The sequence below is a fragment of the Pan troglodytes genome, chromosome 19 (genome assembly GCF_028858775.2).
Source record: "Pan troglodytes isolate AG18354 chromosome 19, NHGRI_mPanTro3-v2.0_pri, whole genome shotgun sequence".
Taxonomy (NCBI): Eukaryota; Metazoa; Chordata; class Mammalia; order Primates; family Hominidae; genus Pan; species Pan troglodytes.
The window spans coordinates 61,796,026-61,810,810 of NC_072417.2; the positions used below are offsets into that span (position 1 = coordinate 61,796,026).

Below are 14,785 nucleotides of genomic sequence, written 5' to 3' on the forward strand. Positions count from 1 at the left end.
ACGCCTGTAATCCCAGCACTTTGGGAAGCCAAGGTGGGCAGATCATGAGGTCTGGAGATCAAGACCATCCTGGCCAACATGGTGAGACCCCATCTCTACTAAAAAAAAATACAAAAATTAGCTGGGTATGGTGGCATGTGCTTGTAATCCCACCTGCTTGGGAGGCTGAGGCTCAAGAATTGGTTGAACCCAGGAGGCGGAGGTTGCAGTGAGCCGATATTGCACCACTGCACTCCAGCCTGGCGACAGAGCAAGACTCCATCTCAAAAAAGAAAAAGAAACTAATAAGTTATGGAGGTCTACCAGAAGGAGTATAATGCAGCTAAAAATGATGGATATTATCCAAGGGCATAAATAAAATTTAATATACGATACAATTACATCATAAGATTTATTAAATGGCTTAGGGAAAATTGACTAAACATTTGGAAAAAGATAGAGTGAGATCCCCAACTGACACCATATAGCAGGTGAAATTCTAGTTGCATTAAATATTTCTCCTTTTTTTTTTTTGAGACAGAGTCTCAGCCTCCCGAGTAGTTGGGATTACAGGTGTGCGCCACTGTGCCCAGCTAATTTTTGTATTTTTAGTACAGATGGGGTTTTGCCATGTTGGTCAGGCTGGTCTCGAACTCCTGGCCTCAAGTGATCCACCTGCCTCGGCCTCCCAAAGTGTTGAGATTACAGGCATGAGCCACTGGGCCCAGACTAAATATTTCAATTTCAGAAAACGAAGCTTCAAAGAAGATAAGAAAGTATATATGAATATTTACATGATCCTTGCATGCAAAAGCGAAAATCCATAAAGGAAAAATCAACACCTGTAATTTCTGTACATCAAAAATATTTATAAAATTAAAAGGCAAACAACCAACTGGAAAAAAATATTTATAACACAAATAACAGGTAAATGTATAACCAGAAGGGAAAAAAGGTGGTCTTAGAGACCGTATAGTAAAACAGAAATTTACTTATAATACTATATGTAAAATACGTTAGGAGTAAAAATATACACACAGCTTATAGCTTCGCAGACACAGGAACAGAAAACCAAACACCGCATGTTCTCACTCATAAGTGGGATTTGAACAATGAGAACACATGGACACAGGGAGGGGACATCACACACCGGGGCCTGTCGGGGATGGGGGACAAGGGGAGGGAGAGCATTAGGACAAATACCTAATGCATGTGGGGCTTAAAACCTAGATGACAGGTTGATGGGTGCAGCAAACCACCATGGCACATGTATACCTACGTAACAAACCTGCACGTTCTGCACATGTATCCCAGAACTTAAAATAAAATTTTAAAAAAAAGAAAAGAAAATACATAGGGCAAAAATGGCATCAGAAGAGGGACATTGAAACAGCTGTGGTTGGGTTTGGGAGGGGAAATTGTAAGTGTTTTCATTTACATCCATTTTCCAAATGTTTGTCATGTGATTGCACTATTTTCCCCTAAAAAAAAAAAAAGAAAGGCTAGAATGAGGAAGAACCACTGTATTCTGCCTCAGGGAGCCCTGGACCCCGTGAATGAGTCTCATTCCCCTTCTCCTCCTCTCCACAGGTCCAGGAGAAGGGCACCTACGACCTGCTCACCCCACTGGCCCTGCTCTTCTATTCCACTGTTCTTTGTGTAAGTCCACGTGGGCCAGGATGCTGGAGGTGAGGGAGGAGGGGGAGGAGCGACCTCTATCTGGGGCAGAGCCCTCACACCTCTGGAGATAAGCAGAGAGAGAAACTGTCAAGCAGAGGCATGTGAAATGGGTTTCAACCCTTAGATGGCTTCAGAGCAGCCACCATGAGAGGCTTCCAGTGACTCCATGTGGCCGCCATGGTGCCTGGCATCTCTGGGCTCCCATGTTGGAACTGCTGTCACTGTCTGTTCACAAGCCACAAGAGATATTCTATGTCCACCTCATTTTTCACCCCAGTAGTCGGTTTCACCCAATGTGATCACCCCCTGTATTCACCAGACAGGGGGCATCAAATGTGTACACTGACTGAATCCATCCTCAAAAAATAAACATTTACCTGTAATGAGGCTATTTAAGTAAAGATGGTTTAGGCATTGAAGACCATTATCCGTAACATAACACTGAAGACCATTGAATCCGCCCTCAAAAAATAAACATTTACCTGTAATGAGGCTATTTAAGTAAAGGTGGTTTAGGCATTGAAGACCATTATCCATAACAAGTGTCAGCAATGGCACCATTTACCAGTAAGGGGACAGCCTTTCAGAGAGGCTCACTCAAGCATTGGGTAAAGCAAGTCCCTCCCAGTAGAGACACCCTGGGTGCCATCTTGCCCATCTGTAACCCACTCCCTGTGAGTAACTTCCAGTTCCACCTGACCTTGTCCTGGGACATGCTGCTGCCAGGAAATGTGTGTCTTTTGTGGAATATTCCAGAAAGGGAGCAGAAGCTGTCTGGGACTATCTGAGCCTTTTCTCACCTAGATCTCTTTGCTTGTTGCCTGCCTCCATCCTAGACACCACACTTCCCACCAGACTCGGATCTCCTTCTGAAGGCAGCCAGCACCTACCACCGGTTCCTGACCTGGCCTGTTCCTTACTGCAGCATCTGCCAGGAGCTGCTCACCTTCATTGATGCTGAACTCAAGGCCCCAGGTAAGCACTGAGGCAGCTGGCACGGGGGACAGGGCTCAGAAGGTCAGAATGCTTCCAACTCCTCTGAAACTGTTTTTTGTGACCCTCCTTACCTTGCATCCTTTGATTCATCTCTGCCGACGCCTTGGTTCACAAACATGGAGTCTCCTCTTCACAGCACCATCAAGCATCTGATGGTTGAATCCACACAAGATGAAAGTAAATATGGGAGGTAACTCGAGGAGCGATTGTTAGGGGAAGTAGGAGCAGGCACTCAGGGCAAGGAGACCCCACCTTGGCCTGTGCCTCTGATCTGGTTAGTCAAGGGGTCTCCAAGGCTACCCAGATCAGACAGAGAAGCCCCCAGGATGCTGACAAGAGGGCTTTGCATGTTCTCTGTGCCCCAGGAACAAGTAGGTAATTGTGTGTGTGGGTTGATGCAGTTTGGGTCGGGGAAGGTGGCTGGTACTAGGAACAATGACCACTGTGACAAATGTGGACAAGACCCGGGACTCAGTTTTCATGTGTGGGGTCTGAAAAGTAAGAATTCTTCAGAAATTGCAGGTGCTGTCATAGACATGCAAATCAGGTCTAAGGAAGCTACAGTAGTGCAGGAGAAAACTTATCAAGTGTGATTTACTGAGAAGCGGCTCAGCGAATCAGTACTCAAAGGAATAAATTCGCAAAAGCATCTCAATAGATGCCTCTAAAATATTTCATAAAATTCATCATCATTCCTGATATTCAAAACCCCTCAATATATGGAAACGATTACTCTAGAAGTGCTTTTAATATGGCAACAGCCCAAGGTAAAATACTAGAGGCATGTTCTTTAGAGCCAATAATCTTCCTCTTTTGGCTTATAGGTATTTGCCTATGCAAAAAGACAAAAGAATGCTTTCTCTTCTGAAGAAGAGAAATTTTAATTAGTTGGAGCTCAAACAATTGGTTTTCTGTCAAGGCTGAGAGAATCCCCTGAACAAAGAATTGTCAGAACTAGAAAACAGGTAGCTAAGAGCTTCTTTTATAAACCAGCATTAACCAGTGAGAAAACATAATTTTAAAAAATTTACAATAGCAATTAAAAATAAAAAATAAAAGAAATTTTAATAACCTATATAGAGAAAACAAACTTTGCTGAAGAATGAATAATTGAAGAATCGTATTGCTGGGTTGAATCAATATTGTAATGAGACCAGGTGTTAGGAAAGTAAACGTAACCACAATCAAAATACCAAGATATTTTTAAAATTTATAAAATATATGTAAATTAAAAAACATAATATATAAATATTTTACAAATAAATAAATTTATATATAAAGAAAATAAAAAAATCTATTTGAAAGATTTATTTATGCACTTAGTATATATTCATTCATGTATTTTTAAAGGAGAGTAAGAAGGAAATATTTCCATTTTTTGAAGGTACTATAGGGCTATAGTTATTAAAGTAGTACACTATGGGTATAAGAATAGATAGATAATGGAAGAAGATGTAATATCTAGAAATAGATTAAATATACAAAATTATATTATATGACAAAGTGGCATCCTCAAATTACTGATGAAAAAATCAGTCATTTCGTAGATGATATCAGGATAATTGGTAGACCATAAAAAATATTGAGTTAGAAGACTATCTAAAAAGGCCAGGTGTGGTGGCTCATGCCTGTAATCCCAGCACTTTGGGAGGCCAAGGCGGGCAGATCACCTGAGGTCAGGAGTTCGAGACCAGCCTGACCAATATGGTAAAACCCCATCTCTACTAAAGATAGAAAATTAGCTGAGTGTGGTGGCATGAGCCTGTAATCCCAGCTACTCAGGAGGCTGAGGCAGGAGAATCACTTGAACTCGGGAGGTGGAGGTTCAAGTACCTCCGAGATCACACCATTGCACTCCAGCCTGGGCAACAAGAGCGAAACTCTGTCTCAAAAAAAAAAAAAAAAAAGAATTCTATCTAAAAAATAAAATTAAGAGTTCTAATGCAAACATAAAAATAACTTTTAGATACATTAAAAGTTTAGGTGTAGAAGACAAGACCACAAAAACTACAGAAGAAAAATAGGTTGTATTAGCCTGGAGTGGAGAAGAGCTGCCAAACATATTCCCCAGGGCAAAAATTATAAAGGAAAAGACTAACAGATATGAAAGCATAAAATTTAAAGCTTTTCATATGGCAAGCCCACTTTGAGTGAAAGGTAAATGACAAACTGAGAAAAATATTTGCAATAAAAATTAATATATCAGGCCAAGTGCTGTGGCTCAGACCTGTAATCCCAGCATTTTGGGAGGCCGAGGTGGGCGGATCATGAGGTCCGGAGATCGAGACCATCCTGGCCAACACGGTGAAACCCGTCTCTACTAAAAATACAAAAATTATTTGGGCGTGGTGGCATACACCTGTAGTCCCAGCTACTCGGGAGGCTGAGGCAGAGAATCGCTTGAACCTGGGAGGCAGAGGTTGCAGTGAGTCGAGGTCGTGCCATTGCACTCCAGCCTGCTGACAAAGCGAGACTCCATCTAAAAAAAAAAAAAAAAAAAAAAAAATTAATATATCAAACCCATGAAGAGGTTTTTTTTTTTTAGTCCATTAAGAAATAGGCAAATACACTTACGGAAATATGAATAAATATGATTCAAGTACATCAAAAAGAACCCCCCAAAATATTCACCCTCACTACTCATAAAGAAAATGCAAAACTAAAGAGCAAGACTCTTTTTCCCCCCTATCAAATTGGCAAAAATTAAAAAGAAAGAACAAAAATGCCAGCGCTGGTGAGGAATGGGGGGCTGTGTTTGCTAAAGCATCAGAAAGCATACCCTTTCACCCAGCAATTCCATTCCTGAATTTTATCCTGATGAATCCCTATGGATGTACAAAGATGTAGCTACAAAGACGTTCATCAACGCATCCTTGCTAATAATCAACCAATGCCAAAAAACCTAAATATTGAACATGGTTGAGTATACTGCGGCAAAGTCATTTGGTGGAATGATATTCAATTATTAAAAATGATATTGTAGAAATAGTTACTGAGCTCAAAAGATGTTGAATAACTAGTTGAGCGAAAAAGCAGTCCCCCCAATACTAAGTATGTTATAATCCCATTTTTGTTTTCTCTCTTTCTAACGTATACATGCACCAGGTCCTGTTTAGTACTGGCAGCGTTTAATTCTCACCTTACACATTAAACACACACAGAATAGAAGTACCAAATCTTATTCCCCAACAACTTATGGACCCTAGAAAGCCCAAGACTGGCTTGTAAATTTCTTTGGAAGTGTTCATAACTTTCCTACCCAACCAGTTACCTGATCTGTCTGCGCCCCACCCAGTCAGCTGACCTGTCTGTGCCTCGCCCAATCAGCTGATCTACCTGCCCCCCATCAGTCAGCTGTCTGTCATTACAAAGAGCAGAGCAAGTACAGCTAGGGATGGCCAACCCCCAAGTCTACCTATAACAAGGTCCTCACCTCATGGTAGAGACTTGGGTGGAGATTTAGGACATCAGGAAGACCCTTAGGAGGTGCTGGACTCTGAAAGGTAAAAGCTGGGTCTGCCAACCCAGCTTCCCAAGGAAAGGAACAAACCAGTTAAAGGAACAAACCCTAAAGGAACACGCCAGTTTAAGGTCAAACTCCTTCATTCCCTCCCTCACTCCCTCCCACTGTCCCCCAAAACAAACAGATCAGAATGCCTTCTGAGCTTCTGGCTGGTGACTGAAGTTCCTTTGCTAGGAGGCAATGCCTTTCTTCCTTTCGAGTATGCTCAGAGAAAGAATTTAAAAGGCAAATGTCTTGGCAGGGCGTTGGGTTTCCACCAAAGACCGAAATGATTCTTTTTTATTTTGAAAAGGATAAGGGAGTTGTGGGGTTGGGGGAGGGGATTACCCGTGGGGAGACCACTTCCCAATTTCAAGTAGAACCAGCTGTCCCTCCTCAGCTCAATGCACGCTATGCCTTGAGATATTTTTGCAGGCGGCTGGGTAGAAACTCCATTCTGGGCAGCACAGAAAGCAGATGTGCCACGGAGGGGCTGGCGGTGGTGAGGCCCTGGCCCTGGAATGATAACATGTGAAGGCTGCAGCACAAGGGCCAGGCAGGGCAGCAGCTGGAGCCGGAAGTAGAATGAGGGTCCTTTGGCCTCAGAGCAGGGGGGACCCTTGGAACCATCACTCACTGCTGATGGCCTTTTCCTCCACATCCTTCCCGGGACCATGTGAAGCTTCAGATATCCTGGTGACCAAGGAGAAGTCAGATGCCCCAAGAGGGCAGCTCAAGCCAAGTACCCATGGCAGGAACCTCTCCTCTTCCAGGGAAAGCAGAACCAAAATAGGAAACCATCAACTCTCCCTCGTTTCGGGGAATCATTTTCAAACAGTTCCAAAACCTCACACATACGTAAATATACAGTGAGCCTGTGCCCGCTCATTAATGAGGAAACCAGCACGATGATAGAGCTGGCTTGAAGGAGGATCCAAGAAACTGAGATGAGCTCCTCATGGAAGCTAGAGTAAGACTCAAAGTTAGATACCAAATAGTTAATATCACAGAGGGGAATAAAACCATAACCTTTGAGGTTATCTTTTCTATTGAACAAAAATCTCTTGCAACTTATCTCATATCCACCAGTTAACCTTCAATTTTAAAGAACCTAAGCCCTAATTAATGACAGATAGTTAAACAAAATTACCTTCTACATGACCCTTAAATGAGCTTGTTGAAAAATACTTTCGCAAGATTTTTTTTTTTTTTTAAGATGGGATCTCGCTCTGTCACCCAGGCTGGAATGCAGTGGCACGACCTCGGCTCACTGTAACCTCTGCCTCCTGGGTTCAAGCGATTCTTCTGCCTCAGCTTCCCGAGTAGCTGGGACTACAGGCGTGCGCCACCATGTCTGGCTAATTTTTGTATTTTTAGTAGAGACGGGGTTTCACCATATTGGCCAGGCTGGTCTCGAACTCCTAACCTTGTGAGCCGCCCACCTCAGCCTCCCAAAGTGCTGGGATTACAAGCATGAGCCACCGTGCCCGGCCTTTCCTATGATTTTTAACAGGCCTGCTGCCCAATTCCTGAGTCCCTCCCACCCCCAGTTAAGTGGAGAGAGAGCTAGGATGGAGGCCAGGGAACTTGAACGCTTGAAGGAGAGGCTGAATAACTTAGTGGCTTCTAGTCCTTGGGACCAGACCATTGTACTTGCAAATCCTGGGTCTGCTACTCACTAACTGTGGGCCTTCAGCAAGACATTTAGCTTGTGAACTTCCGTTTCCTCATCTGTAAAATGGGTGTATAGCAATGCCTCCCTGTCAATGCAGTTAGTGAGGATTAATGTTGGCCTAATTGATTTCACAGTGCTGGGGGCAGTAAGGGTTGCAGTGGTGTTAGCTTAGAAGGTAGGTCCTGGTAAAGTCACAGGGAGAAATGAGAAGGGACGTGGGGAGGTGGGCCCTCCCCCCGTGAAGTCTTAGGGACCCAGTTGCCATGGAAATGAATGAAACAGTTTATCCTGCTTTGATGTGGCTGGGTGGCAGAGGAAGTGGGCCTGTTATCAAGGCTGGGGGCCTCCCCCTGCTTCCTGACTCCACCCCCATATGATCGCCCAGTGCCTCGATTCTGGAGGTAGCAGGAAACCTCACGTCAGTGCCACCGGGTCGTGCCCACCACAGCCCTCTTGGGCTCAGCCCACATGTTTATTGAATATTTACTCTATGCCTGCATAGCTGTGCCGACCACAATACTTTCCTGCAAAGAATTTACCTGTAAACCTGGGGGATGACATGGGGCATCTTACATGCAAACCGCTCTGCAATTTTCAAAGCACACAGACCTCAAGGATTGCACCTTGCCTGTAGGGGAAGAAGGAAAAGTCATATTCTTCTCATTATAAAATGGGAAATGATTTTGAGAAGACCAAGTTCAGTATTTCTTGTTTAAGCTACAAAGTGAAGTATGAAAGAGGGAACACGAACCCTCGTATGACAAAGACCTACACTTCGTCACTTATTAGCTAATGACCTTGGACAAGTTCCTTAGACTCTCTGAGCCTCCTGGTCAAAAGCAGGATTATAATTATTGTTGATGATGATGAGAAGGAGGACAGCAATGCTGCCAGGGTTGCTTATGGCATATGAAGCACCGTCATAGGTTGGTCCCATCTAACCCTCAGAACACCTCCCTGGGTAGTTACTATTATTCCCATTTTTCAGATGCTGAAACTGAAGGCTCGACATTTATGTAACTTGCCCCAGGTCACATAGCTGACAAGAGTTCTACCACTTGAACCCATATCTCTTTGATACCAAAAGTCATATCCTATCCTTTTCACATTTGCATAAAGCTGTGTTTCTACCAAGAGGCACTGACAGATGGCTGCATGACCCTGGGTTGCCCAGGCTGTCTTTTTATAAACGCTCTCCCCCTTGGGGAATTTATCCTGCCCCTTTCCCTTTGGGTTGCTTAATATGGCTTCATACCCTTTGACTTCCTATCAAATGGGGAACAAACCTGGGTTAGGTCAGTTTTGCTTATCAGCGGGTGGCAGGTGAATTCAGAATGTTCTTCAGTGGTGTTACATTTCTCTGGGGACATTACTGATCACAGACATTTGGATTTTATACTTTTTGTCTCTGGTTATGGAATGAAAGGTTAGACCTCTTGAAGGATGTCAAACATCATTGACTAGTAGGTGGGGGAGGTTTAGGGAAAAGAGTAGAGGCAGGTGTTCCAGAAACCACAGGGTGTGATCAGTTAGGACTGAGCTGGCTGCCTATAGCAGAAAGCCCCAAACAACAATGCCTTAAACTCTCAGGGGCTATTTTTCTTTTACACACAGACACACACACCACACACACACACATACACACACACAATCTGTATGAAGGCAGGCCAGCATTGGCATGGTGGCCCCATGAACATCCTGGACCAGCCTTCTCTCATCTTTCCACTCCACCATCCTCGGCAAAAGGCACCATCTTCAAGGTTGCTTCATGGTCTAGGATGGCTGCTGGAGTGCTGGCCATCATGTTCACATTCCAGTTAACAGAAAGAAGGAGGTGAGGGGGGTTGCACCTAACACATTCTGCAAGGGAGGTTGAGAAATTGACTCATCAACTGGGTACAATGCCCAGTGTCCCACTCGTAAAAAAACGAGGAATGGATATTGAGTAGATGCCTAGAAGTCTCTGCCGCATATGACTTACTTGTAAGAGTAGCCCATAAGGCCTGGATTGGTCCTGTTAGGGTGACTCTCACCAGGGTGGTGAAAGAGTGTTATGAAAGGTCTCATCTCACTTCGCCCCCACAAGCCTGGTGGCTCTGCAAAGCTGGAGACCTCATCCCACAGGCGTTTCCGTGGGGTCACTGCACCTGTTCAGAGCAGCATATGTCTTGTGGTGGCACTGGCCTTTCATTCCAAGAACTCACATCTCCTCTGCCTGCATGAAGGCCTGCCCAGTGGGTTCCTTCCCCCCAGTATTTTCCTCTTGGCTTTCTAGCCACATTCCTTCTCACCTTCCCCCTCTCTGCTCCTGGACTCCCAGTGGCCAGAGATTCCAAGCCTCCCTTGTTATGTCCTCTCCTTTGTTTATTCACCTGAAATCCGTGCTTCACCTTCCTGCCCAGGCCCTGCTGAGGCCCACAGCCATGAGTCCCCAATTCCTCCAGCCTCTCTGGAGCCCAGGACCCTGGGGATGGGGAGCAGGAAGGCGCGGTACATGGGACCCCCAGTGAGGAGGGAAGTGTAAGAGAAACCCTGCTGTGGGGAGTGGTGTGCCTGGTGTTTGCTTCAGGGTATGATGTAGGTCAAACTGTCCACCACGAGTTGATATTAATCATAGTTGCTGGAGAACCAAACCTGATCTAGTCTCATTTGGAGATTGCAATGCCGTTGGGGCCGGGCCCTGCTTCCACCCTGTTGATTCCGTGGAATCTTGGTGTTCCCCTTGTAGGAGGAAACTGAGTCAGATGTGGTTGCTGCCTGCCTCCCCCAGGCTCAAGTACCCACATCACCCTCAGCATGGACCTGTCTATCTGTGTGTCATTAATACCAGTGCTTGCCTGATGGCAGATGTAGTGATTTTCCTGTGTCCTGGATCTTCACAGTCAGCTGTTCTGTGCAGGATCCCCATCTATTTGCAACTTTGAAAAAGAGTGGAAGCTTTGATGAGTGAACAAGGCTTAATGGCGAAGGGTCTTGGACACCTGGGCCAGGAGTTTGAACTTCACTATGAGTGTGTTCTGCCCACTCACCCCGTTCTTTGCCTATATGGGGTGACTCCTCTCAATTTCTTACTTGCTAGGGCCTGACGTAGGAACAACCCAGGCAAGATTTTTGTTTAGCCCTTGCACCAATCTTGATCTAAGCAGCTGAACTCAGAAATTTGTTTCCATCTGCTAAGGTGACCAAGAAAGGGTGTGATCTAAGATCAAAGGGAGAGAGGTGTCTGTGGATCTGAGGCTCCCCAGTGCAGCCTCCCTGTTTGGGGAGTGGAGGGTGAGTTAAGGGTGGTCTCGAAACTGACATTGCACACCCCACTTAGCATTCATGGCCTCCCTGGCATCACCAGGTAACATTGTGAAAACCAAGCCCATGGAGGATGCTGGGAGATATTTCCAACCTCACAGCATACACCAGCAAATGGGGTCTCGGCAGTACAAACTCTAAGCCAGGCTCAAAGGAGTCAGTCTGTACAAAAGCTTATATTATCAAAGCCTCCTCCACATTGCAGTCTTTTCTAATTTGTTCCCAGCTCAGGCCCCAGCCCACCAGTTAATTACCCCAAAACCCCACACCCCATGCTAAGCAGGGGGGTCCATTACCAAGAGAGGCCAAGGAAGGGGGTTGATGGTGTTTTGGGGGTGAGGGCGGGAGTTTATCTGATGATCATAGGTTCTGCTTGGGAACTGTTGGTATCTTGGGTATTCAGCACCAGCCAAACAACTCTGAAAATCACTCTCTCTGGGTCAGGGTGTGCCAAGAGGCACAGGTATCCTCCTAAATATCCCCCATTAAAGCAACAGGACACATAGAGCAGCAGTCGCGTGGAGTCCACATAGCTCATACGAAGCAGCTTCTGATTCTAACTGTAGCACAATCCTAAAATTAGACTAAGGCACACGAATATAGATGTTAGAGACTGCTCCTCATCCTAGAGACAAGAGGAGACGAAAGAGCTTCAAGGAGAAGGTTGTCAACAGTACCAAGCACTCCAAAACAAAAGTTCAAGCAGCGTGAGGATGAGGTTGGGCCGTTGGGTATGGGGATGGGGAAAATGTTGCGAAGCTTCAGGAGAGCAGGGTCAGGAGGGCAGAGGGGTTGGAAGCCAATGGCTGGGCGTGTTGGAAGAAAGCTGATGTGGAGGGAGAGCGACGTCACAGTCTACTGCTTCCTGGAGTATGACCGCCTGGATGTCCTTGGTCAACAGAGGCAGAAGTGGCGGTGAAGAAATGGGGTCAGCGGGGTGTGGGTTACCTGTTAAAAGCATTAAATAGTAAAAGAAAAGAGAAATAAGGTCAAGAGAAGATTTTGCGTATCTATGTGTTTTGTGGTCAGGGAGATGGGGAATATCTGTTTGTCTCCGCTGTGGTAGCTATGGTATTATGTAGAGGTGGTTGGAGAGCGGGTGAGGATCTCTTCTCTGTAATGCACGTGAGTGGCCACCAGATGGTGTCCCAAGTCCTGATGTAATAGCCACTGTGTCAAGGACTTATCTGGCAAAATGGACCAAACGTTAACTTCTAAATATGCGATGATTACATAAAGTAAACATCACGCAAAAGGCCAAAAATCAAAGCAATTAGGTCCCAAGTTAGAAGAGCATTATGTGGTAATTTTCTGCCTTTTACTAAAGGAACCTCACACAGCCTTTCTATTTATAGCTGTCTTTAAACCCCAACCCCCGCCCTGCCCCGCCCCCCAGATTTGCACTTCTGAGGGGACGTCCTGCAGGTTCCCAGCTCAGTCCCAGTTCAGAGTGGCCCTGCTCTCGATGGGGACTGCCCCGGGCCTATTTCCAAGCTATGACAAGAAGGCGACCCACCCCGCTGGGTCCCCAGCCCCTGCTCTGTGAGGGAGTGAACTCCCGCTTTCTGTTTCATCTCCTTGTCGTGGTGGAAACAGAACTGAATGCACACTGTAAAGCGACTACTGTGCAGAACAGAGTCAAGTTGCAGAAACAAAAGGAAAACCTTTGGTGTGTTTCTTCTCAGCATTTGGAAGTCAGAGGAGACAGAGAGCGGGAAGGGCCAGGGAGAAAGGGGATGCGGGCTGGGAGCGGAGCCTGGGATGCAGATGCCTCAGAGCACGGAGGACGCCAGGCCAGACCACAGTCCTTCCCGATCCCCGGACTCCAGGCAGAGACGGGGAGGTGCAGGTGGGGAAACTCGAAACCCGCTGCCTGGCTGGAGCTGAGGCAAAGTGGATGGGCTGAGAGGTGCCTGGCATAGCGGGAAGGCACCCCGGACCGGGAGAGGGGGCAGCGGCAGGGACCGAGGAGTAGCCCGGCGGCACAAGACTCGGCAGCCTCCTGGGCCCAGGTTCTGCCTCCTGCGATGCTCCGCTTCCCAGTCTCTGAAGAGAGAAACTTTAAGTTGGTCAAGCCATGGTGGGGCCTGGGAATCATAGACTGTTAAAGGCCTCAGAGGCCACTGATCTAATCTGGCCCTTCCCAGGAGAAACTGAGGCCCAGGGCTAAAGTGACCTGGCCAAGGCCACGCAGAAGATCTGGAATAGAACTCAGGCTTCCGACACGGGCTCTCACCCTGGATCTCTTTCTCTCCAGCTAGGCTGCCTCCAAGCCTGGAGCCGGGACCTGAGCCACAAGGGGAGTGGAAAGCTCTTAGGAAGGGAGGGCAGTCAGAGAGGCCACGGGAATCCAGAGGACAGCGAGGCCCAGGACCGAGTTTTGGTGTTGGAGGTGGAGGTGGGGATATGACTGGTGAGGTGTAAAAGGACGCGTAGAAGCAAACTGCTAGGCACCCTGGAGGGTCCGCAGAACAGCTCCTCTGCAGGGTCGCCTGAGCTCCATCCGGGAATTTCCAACCTGATTGTCCAGTGCTTGGCTCCCCACGAGGCACACGGACGATGCTGAAGGAACTGACCAGCCCATGAACTCTTTTCTTCTTGACCCACAGGGATCTCCTACCAGAGACTGGTGAGGGCTGAGCAGGGCCTGCCCATCAGGAGTCACCGCAGCTCCACCGTGTGAGTGCTCTTGGGGGACAGAGAAACAGTGGGGAGGGAGTTTGGGACCCCTGCACTGTTCCACCTTCACCCTCCTCCCCCACTCAAACATCCAGTGCCCCCACCCCCTGTCTACCCCAGCCAGCAACAAACAGGCTTCCAGGGAACTGGGAACCCCCTGGCACTGCTGGTGATATTTTGTGTCCAGGTGTGTTTTTCTAGGCTGAGGGTCTTTCACCAGATTCTTAAAGAGGTCTGCATCAATTATGCCAGGTGTTAGGCACACAGTTCCCCCACTTTCATTATTTTCAGATGAGGAACTGGAGGTCAGAGAGGTCAAGCAACTTCCCCAAGGTCACACAGCGAGCAAGGGTACGAGCCAGAATTTAACCCTCAGGCTTATTCAGAAGCCCATGATATTTCCACAATCTCCTTCTCTCTGTTACTAAAACAGTGTTTCCAAACTTTTTTGACCAGGACCTATAAGAAAAATCCATTTTATATGACAGCCTGGTACACGTACACACACACACACACACACACACACACACACACACACACACACACACACAGCTGAAATGAAATGTATCCTGGTTACATAGGATGAGCTCTGTTCTATTCTATTTCATTTAAGAAACAAATTTGGCTCCCCAGATGATTTCATTACCCACTCCTGTGTCCTGACCTGCAGTTTGAAAAGCACTAGAGAGGGGGTGCCCATTAGGAGGACCCTCTGCAGGCCTTGAAGAGTTGGGTGCTGTCTCGCCTTGACATGTTGGGAGCCCAGGGACCCCGGCCTTCACCACCTCAGAAACTATAGGCCCCCGGCCCTCCCCATTCCCAGCCCCAGGGGTTCACTTCCCACTCACTCCCCTGAGCAACACTTCTTGACTTCCCTCTAGGTAAAAACAAACACAAACAAAATGATAGATGTTGAGACAGAGGGAAAGGATGCTAAAGTGTTGTAGTTTAGTAAGTAAATAAGATTCCTC

General features: G+C 46.7%; 1 protein-coding gene across 9 annotated transcripts in view; it reads left to right on the plus strand.

The window, feature by feature from the left end:
* Positions 1 to 14,785, plus strand: part of PIK3R5 (phosphoinositide-3-kinase regulatory subunit 5) — an 87,794-nt gene that overhangs the window by 58,498 nt on the left and 14,511 nt on the right. For 7 of the 9 annotated variants that reach the window (XM_016932414.3, XM_054670477.2, XM_016932412.4 and 4 more), the window contains exons 4-6: positions 1,570 to 1,638; positions 2,496 to 2,634; positions 13,745 to 13,814. In XM_016932414.3, the coding sequence (XP_016787903.1) occupies positions 1,570 to 1,638; positions 2,496 to 2,634; positions 13,745 to 13,814 (278 nt within the window). Of the gene's footprint in view, positions 1 to 1,569; positions 1,639 to 2,495; positions 2,635 to 11,621; positions 12,805 to 13,744; positions 13,815 to 14,785 lie in introns of those variants that run through there. The other 2 variants (XM_063799749.1, XM_063799750.1) reach the window with 1 other exon arrangement.